Genomic DNA, 19,268 nt, shown 5'->3' with positions numbered 1-19,268 from the left:
TCGGGCGGGCGGCTAACGCCGGTTCAAGCTAACAGGTGTCAGCTCTCTTTTGGAGAAGAAAAGAATCCGAAAAAAAAAAAAAAAAAAAAAGTACAAACGAAGCTTTGACATACCGAAAAATTCAGAGCGAGTGTTGACTAACAACAGTGTTGTGGGACGACTGGCTGTCAAAGCTTTTTCATCAAAAGATAATTAAAGGACGGCGGATGTGAAGTGCAGCTTGTGGCAAGGAGTTTACAGGCTGTGTGTGTGTGTGTGTGTGTGTGATTATGAGAGGCTGTCAGGATCTCACATACACACACACACACACACACACACTCACACACACTACTCAGGATGTTCGATGTCATTTTTTTCTTCGTTCAGAACGATACCAGTCGGGATTGCTTCCTCTGTGAATAAGCACAATACAGTGATACCTTGGCTTACAAACTTAATTGGTTCCCAGACAGAGTGTGTAAGGTCAAAAGTGTGTATCCCAAAAATTAATTTCCCATAGGAAACCATTAAAATGAGAATAATCTGTTCCCAGGTCCCCATAAAACATAATTTTCTACTTTCTAAGTTTTAAAACTACACAAAATATACCTTATTTTATGTATAATAAATGTGCTACGGTATTATATTTAAATTAATTAACTGTACTATATAATAAAGTCGTTTTATTTACCTTTGTGATGGTTGTTGATGCTTGATGGAATGGAGTGACCGGTTTCATCAGCATTAAACACTTGATGAGGAAAGTAGCCTTCTTCTTTCACCATCGTGAGGAATGATTCGTTGTAGTTGCTTTCTCTGCCATAATTTTATCTAGTTCCTCATCAATTGTGTTCTGTTTAGCTGGGTTGATAGCTTTTTGCATCAAGTGTACAGATGGCTTGTGCGGGTTATTTGTGGGGCCTGATTGATGGGAATTTTAACCTTGCAGTCTACACTCTGCCTTTGAACAAAGTTGAAATTATCTCACTGTCGTTTGCCTGTCTAATGTTTAAACCACCTCCTCTCACTGCCGAGTTCTTGACCAATCACGTGGCTTTAACCAAAGATTGAGGGCGGGGAATAGAGGACAAAAAAATGTTGGCTGCCATTTTCTTTTTTGGAGAATGGCTTAATCTCTCTCACACGCTAACAAGCTCGCTAGCTCACTTGCTAGCTAGCTCACTCGCTAGTTCGATAAATGAGCATGGAATTTCACATGGTTGATTTGCTTCGGGCCGAATAAATTGATGTGGCGGGCCAGATTTGGCCCCCGGGGCTCAACTTTGACACCGTGTCTTAAAACATCATGAATAAATATTACGATCGGACAGTAACATTTTCAAGTCATATATTCTTTATCCTCAGATACCCATCATGCAAAAAAAGACAAAAATAACAGAGCAGCACAACATTTTTGCAGGAGGTAATAAATAAAAGAAATATTTCAATAATAATTGTCGGATTTCGCATATTGTAACATGGAGCAGCGGCGACATCATCGCTTTGTAAAATAAAACGTTGGGATTTTGCGTACCTCAAAGTCACTCGTGTGCGAAGTTGGCGGCATCACAAGTCTTTGTAAAACACCTTGGTGAGCGGATACCCCAGAAAAGCTCTATCGGGGGTCTCCGGCGGCTCGTCGTCCTCGCCATCTTCAACCTCCTCGCCGGGCTGGCGGTACCCCAGTTTCCTGAAAAAGACCTCGCCCACTTTGGACGGGTAAGGGACGTGCACGTAGACCCGGAAGGCGCCCGTTTCTCTCTCCTTGTGCTCCAGGCTATGGACGATGAGGCGCGCCAGGCCTTCCCGTCGGTACCAGTTGCCCGTCACCAGTCTGCAGAACCTTCTGACGCCGACTCGCTTCTCGCTCTCTCGGAAGAGGCAGGCCAAAATTTCGCCGTCGCTTTCCGCCACCCACACCTGACCCGCCGCCTGCTCCCGCTCCGCCGTGATTGGCTCCGATGATGCTGCTCCCGCGTCTTTTTCGTTGGTTCCGGTTCGACGTCTTGGCTAAATAAGAATCAATGACAGTGTAAGTGCATTAGCGCTAGTGACTCAACGGATGATTTTTTTTTTAATACAGTGATACCTCATCTTACGAACTTAATTGGTTCCCAGAAAGTGTATGTAAGGCAAAAAGTGTGTCTTCCAAACATTAATTTCCCATAAGAAAAAATAGTTAATTCCTAAATTATATGGGTCTGGAGTTATCTGAGATGCAAGTGGGGGCAGATGTACAAAAGGCAAATAGTGGGAGGGAAAAACATTGCCAGAGGTCTGACCAGCGCTTTATCAGCACCCCCTGCAAGAAAACCCAAAATCCGGGAATGGCGTTCCACGTCATATTTTCAATTCCCGAATTAATTCGGGAATGGCAGTGAAATACAGTATATGTATATTACAAAAAACGATAAAACAAGGCGGCTTTCGAAATGTCTCACAAACGACGAAACGCGATTTGATGAGCGACTCACTGCAGTAATAATAATAAATAATAATAATAATAATAATAATAATACATTTCATTTATAACCGCCTTTCAAAACTCTCAAGGTCACTTTACAGTCACAGGATGTTTACCTGTCGGTGAGCAGCGGCAGCCACACGCGCCAGCATTCACTCAACCCGGAAGTAACTCGAATAGAATAGTAAAACAAAGAGATACAAATCTAGATAGCAAACCAATAGATAGCTAATAGCTAGCCAGTAATATCACAATTAAAATTTGCTCCCAATTGATCCATTTCCACCAACCTTCTTGGTCACGGCTTTTTTTCCACTGATCCGAGCGTAAGGATTCTGGAGGATCTCATCATGCGCGCCCCTGAAACTGCTGCCCGCGTAATCCCAGGAGGGTCGGCTGCAGCCCAGAACCCCCGTGGAGCGCGGGATGGTGATTTTAAGGTAGATGATAAGCAGAAAGACGGGAATGGCCAGGGCCAAAATGAACGAGTGAAGGATGCAGCGCAGAGCGGATGAAAAGACTGCCAGGATGAAAAGGCAGAGAGGACGAGTCAGGATGTGTAAAATGAGGCGGTTTTCCATGCCCTCACAGCCTTCCTGCAACAAGTTTACACAATCAAAAACGGAATTAGGGTTTTTTTTTTTTTGGGGGGGGGGGGCTCTTGTATCAATCTCATGATTTTATGAACAAACCTTAATGAGAGCTTTGACCGTCTCAACGTCGTCCTCGTTCATTCGCCTCAGCACGACTTGATCCAGGTCCAACCTGACCATGATTATTTGGGTTTCGTCTTCCAGTTACTTGGACATAACATCAGCGAGACGAGATTCACAGATTCTACAAACATGCGTTCATATTAGTGGTGCAAAAATAGTACATGTACTGTATACAATGTGTACAGAAATAGTACCGTAATTAGGTATGCTACAGTGACCTATATTCAACCACGATTGTGTCTGTCGAGTGAACTGAGCGCACTCTGTACTCGCAGTCGTATATCATTGCATTTTTGTGAAGTACGTCATCGTTTTTTGTGGGATTTTCCAAGCTTATGATGACGTTTCCCTCCATGCTGCTTCTTGAAATTTCCGAATACGACAACGAGAAATGGGGAAAATATGGATTAAAGTTTACGCTTATTTTGCTAACACTACAGTTTACAAATCTAAATTGTATTTTTATAACACATAGAAGTGGTAGAATATATATTTTTCTCCATAACTGCCAAGTTTCAAGCAAAAATAAGCATTAGCATATATATTTCTAGAGCTCGCAATTTTCTTTCCTAGTATTCAGTGACAGCCATTTTTGATTTCTGACGAAAATCTGCCTGCATTCGATCTTTGACATTTGCTAATCTGTCGCTTATATATTTCGCTTTAGACATCAAATACTGAAGAATACAGATGATTTCATATAAAAACAACTAAATGATCGCTAAATCATTCCAATTAATAATTTAAATAGTGACCGTGTTCAGCCACAGATTTTCATAGTTTTAACTGTGTAATTACAGGCAGAAAATTCCCTCATAGTTCGAAAATTAAAAATTCCATTATTTCCTTATTATTTGTCATTGAACAATAATCGATACATTATTTGAAAGCTATTTAAATGCACTTTAATGTTATTAGAAAACGTGTGAATTATTATTTATATTTTTTGTCACATCCCTACTGTATCTATGAAATGTGAACGTGACTATCACCGTGTGATACTAGTCACGTTCACCAACACATTGAAAATGCTTTAGTGAACATTATTGACCATAAAAGAACATTTATCTCTACGGTACAAATATTTTTATTCGACAAAATTTACTAAACACGTCGTGTGCCTACGACCCGATACAACTGTTTGTTTTTTTAGTTGCACTGTGGACATAATGACCATTTAAGGCGAAGTCCACAGTCGATATAATTTTACGTTTGATATTTCAGACAAAAACCCTGAATGACCGCATTCTAACTTACCTTTTTCACGCACTTAGAACGGTAAAAAAAAAATAAAAAAGGGGTGTGTTTGTGGGGGGTATTGATGTTATGAATCAGTGGTGTTACTACGTTCGATTGGATGACCGCAATATATTATTCGTAGATGCTCGATTCTGCATCCACACTCCCGCCGTTTCGATTGAAGCTGTAGCGTTTCCAACATTGAGGCCTGCGTCGTTCGCGTACGTACATAGCGGTTCGTGCGGGATTTTCGTGAATGGCAAATACGACGTATCACGTACAGTTTACGTCAACTACTATTGAGTTTTACTTTAAAAATCGAGAAACACGGCTTAAATTCACATAGGCATTTATGATGAAACTACTATTAACATTGTGATCAAATTGACAATGTACATATACAGTATTCACAAAACCTTGATTCATCTATACGTTTACTTCCTATGACGTCATTGTCACTAATATATATTAAGGACCATAAACAAAATAAAGTCGATGCCCAGCCTATTTGAATGTATAACATTTCTAACATGTGGCAACTTGGCATGACAACAGTTTTTTTCCTTCCTAAGTGCATGCTATCAGTTCCTGGAGATTGACTATAAAGTGCAATTTGAGTGAGGCGCTAGACCGTTGGTTGATTGTCTAAATCTGTAATTTACATAAATGTCGCTACAAAAAAAAAAAAAAGAAAACAAAAATGGCGGGGGTGAAATTTCAGGAGAAACCTCAAATTCCAGTCAAATTACAAGGAACGTGATTTCACTGGTAACTCCGTGATATGGTATTATTATTAGTATTGGCTAGCTGTTAGCTATCTGGCTGGCTGTCTGTTAGCCGTCTATCCGGCTAGCTATCTATCTATTAGCTGGCTGGCTAATAGGCTGGCTATCTATTGGCTTCATTTATAAGCGCCTTTCAAAACTCTCAAGGTCACTTTACAGTCTTACAGGATAACATTTTCTGCGGGTGAGCAGCGGCAGCCACACGCGCCAGCGTTTACTCACCTTGGAAGTTATTCAAATAGATAGAAAGCTAGCGAGCTAATAGAGATACAGATAGATAGCTTGCCAGCCAGCTAGAAAGCTAGCTAAAGCTAGCTAGTTAGCTAGATAGCTTGTGGGATCTTTTGTGAATTTTTCGAGGGTCAAATTAAGGTGCGTGAAAAAAAACGTGTTGTAGATTAATTTTTGACATGTCAACCGTAGGTCCGCTCGCCTCCATTTTTGGTGCGCGCTGCATATTAATCGATTAATTGCTAATAGTGGTGCTTCTCTTCGGTAAAAGTCTGTTTCCGACAGCCCGTCCTTCTGACGCGTGGACCTCCGGATTATCAGGACGGTCGTCTTGAGGCGAATTCGCTGTGACGTGTTCGTTTTCAACCTCCATTTTGTTTTCATCCTCCATTTTGTTTTCGTCCTCCATTTTGTTTTCGCTCCTCTGGGAAACGTCAACGTCGCTTCCCGTCTCCGTTCGTTGCTCCACGAAGTTACTAGTACTCACCTCGATGATGACGATTTCATCGGCGCCTTCCAGTTGGAAGATCCCACCGGCGCCATCCGCGGCGGCGCCGTTACATGGGCCGTCGTCCCCCGTCATGGCCGCCCCATTGCGTTCTATCAATGCGATCATCTGCATTCCTTCTTCGGTTTCCATTTTGTCGTCGGCGGCGTCAGTGGCGGTGACTTGGAAGACGACGCTCTGATCGGCGGCGTCGCGCTCTTCGGCTTGACGCCGATCGCCTTCCGGTTCCTCGGCGTGAAAGTGGAAGACGAAGGAGTTACCCGCCCGGTCTCCGGGTTGACCCTCGCCCGCTTTGGGGTGGTCCCACTCCCGAAGAAGCGACGCCATCTTGTCTTTCGCTTCTTCGTCGGCGGCGTCGCCTTGCGGGTTCGCCTCGAATCGCAGAAGGAGCGATTTTTCCTCGCCGTCCGCCGCCGACGACGACAAGGCGTCGCTTTCCTGGAACCGCAAGACGTACGATTCGTCCACGTCGGCCATATTTGGCGCCTCCTTCGCCGGTTCGGCGTTGTCGAAACAGAAAACAAACTGCTTCTCGCCCGCCGGATCGACTCCGCTGGAAATGGAAGGAAGTGGCGCGACGACGGCGGAAGACGGGACGTTTTGTTCGACGAGGGCAGACGGCGGGTTGGAATGGCGGTCGGGCGGCGTCACGTTTGATTTCGGAAGAGCCGATTTGGGCTTGCGACCGCGTCTCCCCCTCGCCGTCCGGTTGCTTTTTCCTAAAACGGGCCTCCGAAGTAACGAATTCGCCGGGAGTGAAGCGACGGGGGGGTTGATTGTCTCGTTATCCGGTTTGACGGCAATCTGCGGCGAAACAGCGGGGAAGTGGGTGACCCTCGGGCGCGTTTGCCCGTTGAACGGCGGCAGGGTGGGGATAACGGGGGCGGGGGCAGGCTCGGCTCCGCCCTGGTTGCCCGTCGGCACCAGGATCAAACTGGACTGGGAGCCGTCGGTCGACGGGCACTGGAGCAGGTAGAAATTCTGCGGCGGCGGCGGCGCCGAAAGCGGGATAAGCTGCAAGCCGCTAGCCGTCTGAATCATAAAATAATTCTGCGACGTGTTGACGGGGATGTTGAGCGCCGGGCGGGACACGATCAGGCTGCCGTCGCTCGCCGACGATTCCAAGGTGATGGGGTTGAGCAGCGTGGTGGTGGTGGTCACCCCTCCCACGCTGGCCTTCACCGCCACGGCGCCTTCGGCGGGGGGCGGCGGGAGGGCGGCGACGTGCGTTCGGACGTGCCTCTGCAGGTACGAGTGCATGACGAATTCTTTGGAGCAGTACGGGCACTTGAAGTCCTTCTGGGGGGAGTGCGTGCGAAGGTGAAGCTGTAGGTTGGACGAGTGCGTGAAGCACTTGTTGCAGTGGGAGCAGCGGAAGGGTCTTTCGCCGGAGTGGGTGCGTTCGTGCTGCGGGATGGGGGACAATATATCAATAACAATAATGGCTCACATGTCAAATAAATAAAGACATTGGGCAGGAGCAGTGGTGGGCCATCAGTGCCTGCTAGCTAGGCCTTCTCTGCTGGCCTAAAAATATGGGAATCACATGCTAACGTGAAGTCTATTTTGCCCATGGATTGTTAGTTAAGAATTCCAAAATGGATTTCAGCTTCCTGTCGTTACTTTTCCCCCGTTTCGCTGCTTACAGGTGTGCGCTTTCGGATTTAAGCGTTTAAACCGCAGGCGTCCAAGTCAAGGCCCGGGGGCCAAATCCAGCCCACCATATCATTTTTTTCGGCCCGCGAAAGCAAATCAAACTTGTGAAATTTCATGATGGTTGCTAAAACCTGAACCAAAATGTCATCTTTTTGGATGTAAACCACAAAAACAGTCATTAAGTTTGACTTCAGATGTGAAAACTAGTTTTTTTTCATTCTTTTTTTGCACATCTGGCAGTGAATGACTTAACAACGGCAGTCACCGCGTTTCACAAAATGGGAAAATCTGCCACGGGAACGCCACAAATTTCCTGACTCCAGATTCCACAAATATTCTGCTCACATTTTGTGGATGTTTTAACTCATTCACTGCCAGACGATGTGCAAAAATGTGTCCACACCAATGCCAGGGTTTTTGTCATTGGTTTTTGTCATTGTCACTCGAATTCTAGGACCCACAGAATAATTGACTTTTAGGACTACATAAACATTCAATGCAGTGTTAGAAACTTTATACACTCTTCTTCCATCAGAAAATAAGAATTAATTCCTAAATTATATGGATCTGGAGTTATCTGAGCTTGAAATGAGGGCAGATGTCCAAAATACAATGCACTACATACATATTGGTTTATATGGCGTTTTAAGAACATTCAATGCAGCGTTAGAAACATTAGACTCTCTTCCTTCATCAGAAAAAAAGTTAATTCCTAAATGATATGGGTCTGGAGTTATCTGAGCTTGAAATGAGGGCAGATATCCAAAAATACATACATATTGGTTCATACAGCGTTTTAACAACATTCAATGCAGCGTCGGAAACCTTAGACTCTCTTTTTTCATCAGAAAAAAAAGTTAATTCCTAAATTATATGGCTCTGGAGTTATATGAGCATGAAATGAGGGCAGCTCAGGGCAATTGATACATATTGGTTTATATAGCGCTTGAACAACAGCTGAAGCTGGAACAAAGCGCTAACATGGACACAAGGGAAATGCTGCCCCCTTGTGGAAAAGAGAAAAACATTGCCAGAGACCATGGGTAGCGCTTTACCAGCACCCAAGCATGAAAAAAAAAAAAAAAATCGGGAATGGCATTCAACGTCATTCCTGAATAAATCCGCGAATGGCATTGAATGAGTTAAAAAAACCGCAAGGTGACATGTCGAGTAATCCGAGAAAGGCTCGGCGAGGTCGCCGAATCTGAACGCGGCGGACCTTGCAACTGACCTGTTTGAGGTTGGACGTCTGCGAAAACGATTTAGAGCAGACGGCGCAGACGTGCGGCCGCAACCCCGAGTGCATCTGCGCGTGTCGCCGTAAGCAGCTGGTGTTCTTGAAGGACTTGCCGCACTCCTTGCACACGTACGGTCTCTCGCCCGTGTGCTGCCGCAGGTGATACTGGTAATGCGAACTCCACTTGAACGTCAACGCGCAGTGAGGGCACTGGAACGCCCGCACGCCCGTGTGCACCTGTCGGGGGACGGCGCGGTTCACAATGCCCGAAATGCTGCGGAATTTTCCGGCGTTTTTTGGAATTTACCCGTTGGTGGATGGAGAGCAGGGAGGAGCGCTTGAATGTCTTTCCGCACTCGGTGCAGCGGTAGGGTCTCTCCCCGGTGTGATCCCTCATGTGGTATTTGAGCCCCGATGAACCTTTGAAGGCTTTTCCGCACTCGGAACAGCGATAGGGGCGCTCTGTGCGGAAGGGAAAAAAAAAGATTTTTTTAACATATAATTCATATTTTTCATATTACCGTTATCATTATCACCGATGTTCGTAATAGGTTCGTTTTCTTCATCAAAATAATCCATATTGTCAGTTTTCGTGTGTTTCTCTGGTGGCGGCAATGTGTCACGATACGTATAAAGTTTTGTCTGCTTTCCAATCATTCCGCCCCAGCCTCAACTGTAGCGCCTTATAATGTGGTGTGCCTTATATTTGGATTTTTTTTTTTTATAGATTTATATATGATATTTGGAAAACTTTTTTCATTCATGGAAGGTGCGCCTTATAGTCTGGTGCGCCTTATACACCGGAAAATACGGTACACATTTTATTTTGCTATGTTAACTCTTGTAAAGTGTCTTTGAGTGTGATGAAAAGTGCTTTCGAGTAAAATGTATTCTTATTATTATTATCATTATTATTATTAGTAGCAGTAGTAGTAGTAGTCATAGTAGTAGTAGTAGTAGTAGTAAAAGTAGTAGTAGTATAGTCACAGTAATAGTAGTCGTATTAGTAGTAGTCGTAAAAATTGTGGTAGTAGTAGTATTAGTAGAAGAAGAAGTAGTTGTAGTATTAGTAGTGGTGGTAGTAGTCGTAGTAGGAGTAGGACTCTTTGAACACTAGCTCAAATTGAACTGAATAGTGCCTCTTTGCAATTTTTTTGATGATGATACTAGTGCAGCGTGTTCGACCGGAAACAAATTCCTTGTGTGTTCTACATACTTGGCAATAAAGATGATTCTGATTAGACGTGGTAGTAGTCGTAGTAGTAGCAGTAGTTGTAGTAATAATACAAGTAGTTGTAGTAGTCGTAGTAGTAGAATTAGTAGTAGAAGAAGTAGTTTTAGTAGTAGTAGGAATAATAATACAAGTAGTTGTAGTCGTCATAGTAGTAGTAATAGTAGTCATCGTAGTAGTAGTAGTCGTAGAAGTATTAGTCATAGTATTAGTCATAGTAGTAGTCGTAGTAGTAGCAGTAGTTGTAGTAATAATACAAGTAGTTGTAGTAGTCGTAGTAGTAGAATTAGTAGTAGAAGAAGTAGTTTTAGTAGTAGTAGGAATAATAATACAAGTAGTTCTAGTCGTCATAGTAGTAGTAATAGTAGTCATCGTAGTAGCAGTAGTAGTCGTAGAAGTATTAGTCATAGTATTAGTCATAGTAGTAGTCGTAGTAGTAGTAATAGTAGTAGTGGTGGTAGTAGTAGTAGTCATAGTAGTAGTAGTCGTAGTAATGAGAGTAGTAGTAGTAGTAGTCGTAGTAGTAGTATTAGACGTAGTAGTAGTAGTCGTACTAGTAGCAGTAGTTGTAGTAATAATACAAGTAGTTGTAGTAGTCGTAGTACAGTAGTAGTAATAGTAGTAGTAGTCGTCGTAGTAGTATTAGTCATAGTAGTCGTAGTAGTATAGATTACGGGAGAGGATTAGGCCCACTGAAGAAAAAAAATGGCAAGATTCTGATTTTAATCTCGGAATTCTCATAATTGTCATTTAAATTCCGTATTCCGAGATTTAAATCAGAATCTTGCCAACTTTTTTTTGTTTTCTTTGTTGGCTTTAATCTGCTTCCCTAATTAATTAATTTAACAAAGCGAGGCGGCCATTTTTTTTCATTTTACGGCGCCATTTTGGTTCGATGTTCTTTGCGACGTAGCTCTTACCTCCCGCAGCGGCGTTCTTGCACCCGCCGACCTTTCGGCCATTTTTCGCCATTTTAACAGGCGTCTCCTCCCGTTCCTCGCCGCCGCGAGCCTCCCGTTTTCCATCCCGCGTTTTTTCGGGAGAGGAAGGCAGCGGGAGGGACAAGGAGAGGGAAGGTGGGCAGACGATCTCGGCTTCGGCCTCGGCCAGGAGGCGTTGCTCGGGGGTGTGCGAGTGCTGGTGGGTGAGAAGCGACGACAAGAGGGAGAAGGAGCGGTCGCACGCCGAGCAGCTGAACTGCGAGCGGGATTGCGACGAGGGCGGGTGCATCTGGAAAATGTCAAAATATGTAAATGGAATAAAAGCAAATGGAGGGAGAAAAAAAATCATTCATGACACAATTCAAAAACTATATCGAGCTGCAAGTGTCCTAGTAGTGAGTGTTAGTAGTGCAGTTAAAGGACAACCGACGTCTCCGGACAAGTTGCGTCCATAATTTGTAAAATGGCTTCCAATGACTTCTACTGAGCGTATTTTAATAAGATTCCACCGCATATAGCTATATTTTACGTTTTAAGACTGGCGCTGAATATTCCGGAAGTCTTGTTTTTGAGTTGGTGACGAGTCTGTGTGACGTCACTGAAGGAACGCCCCTGACCGAAAAAAAAGGACACATTGTAGCAGTCCTTCCATCACGTCAATGCTTGTTTGGTCTGAAAAAAATCGCGTTGCATCAGAAAGAGCCAGAAGATGGCATCCAGACGTACACATTACACCGTGACGTCCCTGATCCACTACTGAAAAGGACGCTTTGCTCCTCTCCTCTTTCATCTCGAACTGCTTCATATCACAACGAGGGAGCTGAAGAATGAATGACCATTAGCTATCTATTAGCTGTCGAGCTGGCTGGCTAGCTATCTAGCTACCTATCGTTTAGCTATCTAGCTAGCTAGGTAGCTATCAGCAACTGTATCCTGTGACTGTGAAGTGACCTTGAAGAGTTTTGAAAGGTGCTTCTAAATTAAATTTATTATTATTATTATTATTATTATTATTGTATCTATTAGCAAACGGCGGCGTTCTGACCAGTGACACGTGTCTGTTGAGGCCCCCGCTGGTCTTGAAGGACTTGTTGCAGTAAGTGCACGTGAGACCTTCAGCTTCAAGGCTTTTGGAGCTCTGAATCGCCTTGTTGAAGCTCTGGAGGAGGTCGAACTGGGCCTGCGTGGCCCCCCCGCCCTGGAGAAGCCAAACAAAGACAATTTCATGAGCTCTTATATTATTTTATTCTATTTGATTATTTATCATTTTATTGATGGTTTTTATTGTTCTTTTAATTGTAAAGGGTCCTTTGGTGCTCTGTAAAGGTGCTTGTAAATTAAATGTATTACAGTGATACAATCCGAACAAGGGCGCGGAAAATCCTACTGGACCCTCCGCACCCTGCCCACCACCTTTTCCAGCTACTCCCCTCAGGCAGGCGCTACCGATCCATGCGCACCAAATCCAGCAGACATTTAAACAGCTTCTTCCCCCAAGCCATTAACTCTTTGAACTCTTCAACAGTAGCCAAAATGGAACTGTATAGTGCCACTTAGCAGTTTTTTTGACGACGATACTAGTGCAGCGTGTTCTACCGGAAACAAATTCCTTGTGTGTTCTACATACTTGGCAATAAAGATGATTCTGATTCTGATTGGCTTACGAACTTAATTGGTTCCCAGACAGTGTGTGTAAGGCGAAAAGTGTGTATTCCAAATATTAATTTTCCATAGGATACCATTAAAATGAGAATAATCCGTTCCCAGGTCCCCATAAAACATATTTTTTTAACTAAATACGCCTTAGAAACTACACACAATATACATTATTTTATGTATAATAAATGTGCTACTGTATTGTAATTAAAGAAATAAACTGTACAGTATAATAAAGTCGTTTTGTGATGGTTGTTGGTGGCTTGATGGAATGGATAGCTTTGGAATGGAGAGTGGCTGCCTTTCTAGCAGCTCCTGTATTTTGGTTTTCTACTTCTTCCTTTCCTTTTCTCTTACTTCATCACTTTGCTGCTGTGAAATGACAATTTCTCCACTCCAAGACTAATTAAAGTAAATCCAATCCAATCCTGAATTTGTTCGGGTTTGGGCTTTTCTTGGGTGTCGATAAAGCGCTGGTCAGACTAAAGTGGTGGTCAGACCTCAATGTTTTTTATTTGCCTCCCACCTGCGGGGAGCATTTGCCTTTTATCCATGTTAGGGCTTTGTTCCAGCTTCAATGTTTGTTAAAGCGCTATATAAATCGGTATGTATGTATTGTATTGTGTACACCCACCCCCATTTCAATTTCAGATAACTCCAGACTCATATCATTTAGGAATTAAGTATTTTGCTCTGATAAAAAAAGAGAGTCTAAGGTGTCTTACGCTGCATTGAATGTTTATGTCGTCGTTATGTCGTTTATGTTGTCCTAAAAGTCAATATTCTGTGGGTCCTGCAATTTGAGTGACAATGACAAAAACCCTGGCACTGGAGTGGAGACGTGTTTGCACGTCTGGCAGTGAATGAGTTAACACACAAAAGTGACATGATTCCCTCATATTCAGGCACGTGGGTGTTTAGCTGACTGGCTATTAGCTATATGGCTATCTATCGAGATAGCTAGTTATTAGCTAGCTGGCTCGCTTTCTATCTATTCAAGTTATTCCGGGTTTAGTGGACGCTGGCGCGTGTGGCTGCCGCTGCTCACCCAAAGAAAAACATATCCTGTGACTGTAAAGTGACCTTGAGAGTTTGGAAAGGCGATTAGAAATGAAATGTATTATTATCATTTGCCAGCTGTTTGCTATCTAGCTAGCTATCCACTATCTAACTGGCTGGTTATCTAGCTGGATGGCTATCTAGCTAGGTATCAGTTGGCTATTGATTGGCTAGCTAGCTAGCTTCTAAAATAGCGTGTTAGTGAGGCACCGACGCTTTTGCCACTTACCGAAATGCTTCCGTCGGGTGTTTCCGCGAGACCAAGGAGCACCTCGGCCGTGTGCCCGCTTTCAGCCGTCGCCGCCGCCGTCGTCGTCGTCTCCACCACCTCCTCAAAATCAGCGAGCAGGTGGCCCGTCCCGACCAATCCGGCGCTCACCTCCACTCCCGCGGCCCCGCCACGAGAACCATGTTCCCCCGGTGCCACGTGAATGGACTGATGCTCCTCCAGCTCGGTCCGCGTGGCAAAAGTGTGGGTACAGCTTCCGCAGCTGTAAAGCAACAAGCTAGCGCCCGTGTCCGTGCTCAGGTGGACCTCCGTCCCAATGGCCCGGGACGCGGCGGCGGGGGTCTCGAGGCCGAGTTGCGGGAGGAGGGAGGCATCCCGTCCGGACGACGACGACGCCGACAGGAAGACCTCTTCCATCCCCACCGCGACCCCGTCGCCGCCCTCTTCCTGGCTGACGTAGCCCACCATGGCCGTCAACATGGACGCTGCTTCTTCCTCGGAGCCCACCACCACCACCTCCACCAGATCGCGGCCCGCCACCGCGTCCCGTCCGCCTTTGCCGTCCTTTGCGCCCGTCCCCGATGCGGCGTGCGAGTTTTTGTGCAGCGCCAGGTTGGACGAGTGCGTGAAAGTGCGCCCGCATTCGCCGCACGCGTACGGCCTCTCGCCCGTGTGGATCCGCATGTGCTGCCTCAGATTGGTGGACTGCGTGAAGGCTTTGTTGCACACGTTGCAGGTGTAAGGTTTGAGTCCCAGGTGGACGTTTTTGTGTCGACGGAGGCTGCTGGAGTTCTTGAAGGCTTTGGGGCAAGTGTCGCACGGGTACGGGCATTCGCCGGTGTGCTGGCGCAGGTGGTATTGATAATGGGAACTCCATTTGAAGGTCAAAGGGCAATAGGGACATAAGAATGTTCGGACACCCGTGTGGACGCTTTGGTGCACCTGGTGAAGGAGAACAAGTGATGAGACGTTGGATTTTTTTGTTCCTATCGAATCCCAAACAAGAGCCGCTAACATGCATTTACGAGTAGAACAGTTCCAAAAGCAGCTTTTTGCGGCGCTTATAAATGAAATTTATTATTATTACTGTATCTATTAATAATAATAATCATAATAATACATTTCTAAGCGCCTTTCAAAACTCTCAAGGTCACTTTACAGTCACAGGATCAGTTTTTCTGCGGGTGAGCAGTGGCAGCCACATGCGCCATATTTCACTCAAACCAGAAGTAACTCAAATAGATAGAAAGCTTGGTAGCTAGATTACAGATAGCTAATAGATAGCCAGCTAGACAATTAGCTAACTAGCTAGATAGCCGTATAGCTACTGTAGCTAGCTAGCCAGATCGCTCATAGATAGCAAATAGATAGCTCATGGATAGCAAATGGATAGCAAATAGACAGCTAACTAGGTAGCGAGATAATAGATAGCAAATAGTAGCAAATGGATAGCAAATAGATATAGCTAGATAGCAAATTGATAGCCAGCTAGGTAGCTAGCTAGATAGCATTTTTATAGGATTGTTATATCCTCTTTGGTCCATTTTGAGCACATCAAATCCACTGCCACGTTTGAGTTAACTAGCTAGCTAGCTTTCTAGCGTATGGCTGACCTGCAGAAAAAATATCATGTGACAGTAAAGTGTCCATGAGAGTTTTGAAAGGCGCTTATAATTGAAATGGATTATTATTATTACTGTATCTATTAGCTAGCTAGCTTTCTATCTCTATTTGAGTTACTTCCGGGTTGAGTGAAGGCTGGCGCGTATGGCTGCCGCTGCTCACCCGCAGAAAAAATATCCTGTGACTGTAAAGTGTCCTTGAGAGTTTTGAAAGGCGCTTATAAATGAAATGTGTTATTATTATTATTATTATAATTATTATTATTATAATATAACAGCAAAAACGGATGCACCATGTGTCCTTTGAACTCTGATCTCCGACTCTGCTCGATGCTAGTGGCTTTGTAGTAACTAGGCGGGGGACACCCTGAACTGGTTGCCAGTCAATCAAAGGGCAAACATTCACTCGCACACTCACTCACAGGGACAATTTTTGAGTGTTCAATCAGCCTGCTATGCATGTTTTTGACATGTGGGAGGACACCAGAGTACCCGTTGAAAACCCACGTGGGCCCAGGGAAGACATGAAAACTCCACACATCGGGGGGGCCGGACCGGGTCTTGAACTCACGACCTCTGCACTGTGAAGCCAGTGTGCTAACCATTCGACTACCAGGTCGCCACTTTGTAGTTCAATCGCAGAATTTTGACATCTATTCTAGCGATGGACTGGGAGCCGTTGTATCATCTTTAGTTGACAGATAATCTTGAAATAATTCGTAAACTTTTCGATACCACCTCAAAAAAAAAAAAAAAAAAACGACAACAACAATTCAGGTCTCCACAAAATACGTTTTGAGTCATCACCTGGAGAAGAGAAGAGCGCTTGAAGGCTTTGCCACAATCTTGACATTTGTAAGGCTTCTCTCCCGAGTGAGACCTAAAAAAAATATTCACACACACACGCACACACACACACACACAATAATCAGGATGTTAAACTACAGTGATACCCCAGCTTACGAACTTAATTGGTTCCCAGAAAGTGTGTGTAAGGCGAAAAGTGTGTCTTCCAAACATTAATTTCCCATAGGAAACTATTAAAAATGAGAATAATCTGTTTCCAGGTCCCCATAAAACATAATTTTCTCCCAAATAAGCCTTAAAACTACACAACATATTCCTTATTTTATGTATAATAAATGTGCTATTGTATTGTAATGAAACAAATAAACTGTACAGTATAATAAAGTCATTTTATTGACCTTTGTGATGGTCGTTGATGTAGTTGCCTCTTGATGATATCCAAGTGAAGTTGCCGTGTTTTCTCGGCGATAATACCCTCACTCACACTGTCCCCTGCTAGCTGCTTTAAACTAATCTAAATCAACAGAAGTTTTTCAACCTCTTCTATTGCCTGAGACCGTTGCTTAGACAACACAGAAACACCCTTAGCCACACGTAGCAATGGTTGACTTAGCATACTGGTACTGGGACGCTATGTCACACAAACGCACACCTCGTTTGTGTTTTACGATGATCTTCTTCTTCTGCGCAATCGTAATTTTCTTTTGTGTCCTCTTTGTCTTAACATTAGCCTGTGGTGGGGTCTTTTTCGGTCCCAAAAAAAGCAAAAGTACTCCACTCCATAACAAACCACGTTTGCACTGAGTGCACTGAATGAAAGTGGGTGTGGAAAAGTAGTCCGGCAGCCACGGTGGCGCTGTTCGGTCGTGTGCTTTGGTGTTCTTCCGCCGAAAACTAGTCCGCCAGCCATTGTGGCGCTCTGTGTGTGTTTCCCGAAAACTAGTTTGTATGCCAAGATTATATTCTCGCGAATTTAATGTTCGCAAGGCGAAAAGTTCGTTAGCTAAAGCGTTCGTAAGCCGAGGTATCACTGTATGTAGTACTTGAATCAATTTGTGTGTGTTTACCTTTGATGATATAGTAACGCCGAGGAGCCCTTAAAGGCCTTAGGACAAAGATTGCAGCGATACGGCCTCTCGTTGTTGTGGCTCCTCTGGTGGTGCGTGAGGCGGGATGACCACCTGAAGGTTTTGCCGCAGTCCAGACACTGAAAGGGATGCTCGGACGTCTCGGACCGCTGAGCCGACTCCGACGACGCCTCCATATCCAGAACCACTTCCACATTGTCCACCGCGGCTTTGTTGCCCTCCAGCAGGTCTCCTCTCGCACGGTCGTCGTCGTCATCGCCTGAACCGAGGAGGGATGGGAAAGCGGACAGGGAGGCGGAGGACTGTGGGGTTAAGAGTTCTGCTTGGACCACCAGAGTGGCAACGGAATTTGCCATGATGGGTCAAGGTGTTCTTGGATTAATTTGGGAGTGTAGTTTTAAACTTCATCCAGTCCATCCTTTGTTGGTGTTGGAATCCCGTCCCAATGCCGGACAAAGCGGCTGCCAATTATGCTCCACACAAATCTGACTGGGAGGGGAGGAAAAAAAAAAGTGTTATACTAAAATCATCTAATTTCCAATTGTTCACCCCTAATCCTTCCCTTGGAAGCTTTAAAGGACAACCGACACCCTTTTTTGTTTCCTAACTGACATCATAAAAACGTTTTATAGCATCTAAAATACCCAAAACACGCAGGCTGATATTTTTAGTCAAATGCAAAACACCAATAAAAATGACTTCAAGTGTCCCAAAACTACTTCAAAATGACCTCAGAAAGTGTCAGTTTCAGAAGGTCCCGCCCCCTTGTTCGTGACGTCACGCCAGGATGTCTTGCATTGCTTGAGAATCAAAACAATTCGCATTAGATTCGGAGAAGATGCTTTCTTGTTACTCATCTAGTTATGAATATGATTCAAATAGTTCTGAAGAGGAAAGCATAAATGTTTGCAATCGATTAAAGAAGTCCTTCCGTATCAATTCGAACCGCCTGGACTCCAATGTAGCGCCCAGAAAATTCACAAGATGGCGCCCAAGCTTCGTTGGAACTGGGCTGATTTGTCTGCTGGGAATTTGTGTCAACTAGTATCAAATAGTAGTCTTGGTGCAACACAAAACGATTCACCATCACGTTATTTATGTTTTTTCCTTCTAATTTCGCCATCAACACGAAGTTTTCAGACCAAACAAAGTACCCAAAATGCATTGTTGTGTCGCTTTCTCGGTCAGGGGCGTTGCAGACGTGACGTCACGTCAGGCATTGTCATCAACTCGAAAACAAGACTTCCTGAATATTCAGCGCGAGTCTTAAAACGTAAAATATCGCTATATGCGGTGGAATCTTTGTAAAATACGCTCAGTACAAGTGATTTGAAGTGATTTTACAAGTTATGGACACAACTTGTCCGGGGGCGTCGGTTGTCCTTTAACTCTCCACTATCTTTACTCGCACATTTTTCAAAATATTATTGCTTGCTAGCCGTATACAAACGCCAATTAGCATCACACAAATTGTCCTCGCATAATCCTAAAGGGAAACCTGCTAACTAAACATAAACGTGTTTTATTATTTTCTTTTACAATGTCAACAAAACAGTCCACGTTACTGACTAGCCCGTATTTGGCCCTCGTCTAAGCAAAACGGCATCGACTTAATGTTCGACATTTTAATGCGTGAATATTGGCTACTCATCCCGTGTTTTGAAGCGCCCCCAACCACGTTAAAATATATTATTGAGAATATGAGAAGGAAATGCATACCGCAGTGCTAATCCACACAACCTTAACAATAAACGGTACAGACTAACGCCATTCTGCACCCGAAGCCGCCCTCCAAGAACAACGATGGCGATTGGTCGTTC

General features: G+C 44.3%; 2 protein-coding genes across 5 annotated transcripts in view; both read right to left on the bottom strand.

Annotated features, from left to right (window-relative positions):
- The window catches only part of nat14 (N-acetyltransferase 14 (GCN5-related, putative)), a 5,964-nt gene extending 2,689 nt beyond the window's left edge, over positions 1-3,275 (bottom strand). The window contains exons 1-3 of one of the 2 annotated variants that reach the window (XM_088998626.1): positions 3,136-3,275; positions 2,734-3,039; positions 1,514-1,989 (exon numbers count right to left, since the gene is read on the bottom strand). In XM_088998626.1, coding sequence (XP_088854752.1) covers positions 1,546-1,989; positions 2,734-3,039; positions 3,136-3,216 — 831 coding nt within the window. In that variant the 5' untranslated portion in view covers positions 3,217-3,275 and the 3' untranslated portion in view covers positions 1,514-1,545. Of the gene's footprint in view, positions 1-1,300; positions 1,990-2,733; positions 3,040-3,135 lie in introns of those variants that run through there. The other variant, XM_088998625.1, reaches the window with a different exon arrangement.
- On the bottom strand, positions 3,143-19,268 carry znf628 (zinc finger protein 628). Of its 3 annotated transcripts, XM_088998616.1 has the most exons (10): positions 19,168-19,268; positions 17,428-17,937; positions 16,361-16,433; positions 13,932-14,873; positions 12,033-12,185; positions 10,967-11,276; positions 9,123-9,277; positions 8,810-9,052; positions 5,902-7,329; positions 3,143-3,280 (listed from the first exon to the last, which is right to left on the bottom strand). In XM_088998616.1, exons 2-10 carry the CDS (start codon positions 17,802-17,804, stop codon positions 3,272-3,274), a joined length of 3,690 nt encoding a protein of 1,229 aa, XP_088854742.1. In that variant the 5' UTR covers positions 17,805-17,937; positions 19,168-19,268; the 3' UTR covers positions 3,143-3,271. The 3 variants fall into 3 exon arrangements, with proteins under 3 accessions (XP_088854742.1, XP_088854740.1, XP_088854741.1); XM_088998614.1 differs by lacking the exon at positions 3,143-3,280 and having other exon boundaries at positions 4,713-7,329; XM_088998615.1 differs by lacking the exon at positions 3,143-3,280 and having other exon boundaries at positions 4,713-7,329; positions 17,428-17,933; positions 19,168-19,237.

This window comes from Hippocampus bargibanti, linkage group LG06, assembly GCF_051943395.1.
Source record: "Hippocampus bargibanti isolate YZ-2025 linkage group LG06, ASM5194339v1, whole genome shotgun sequence".
Classification (NCBI taxonomy): domain Eukaryota; kingdom Metazoa; phylum Chordata; class Actinopteri; order Syngnathiformes; family Syngnathidae; genus Hippocampus; species Hippocampus bargibanti.
Note: the sequence above shows the minus strand (reverse complement) of the source record. Positions and strands in the feature narration are given on the sequence as shown.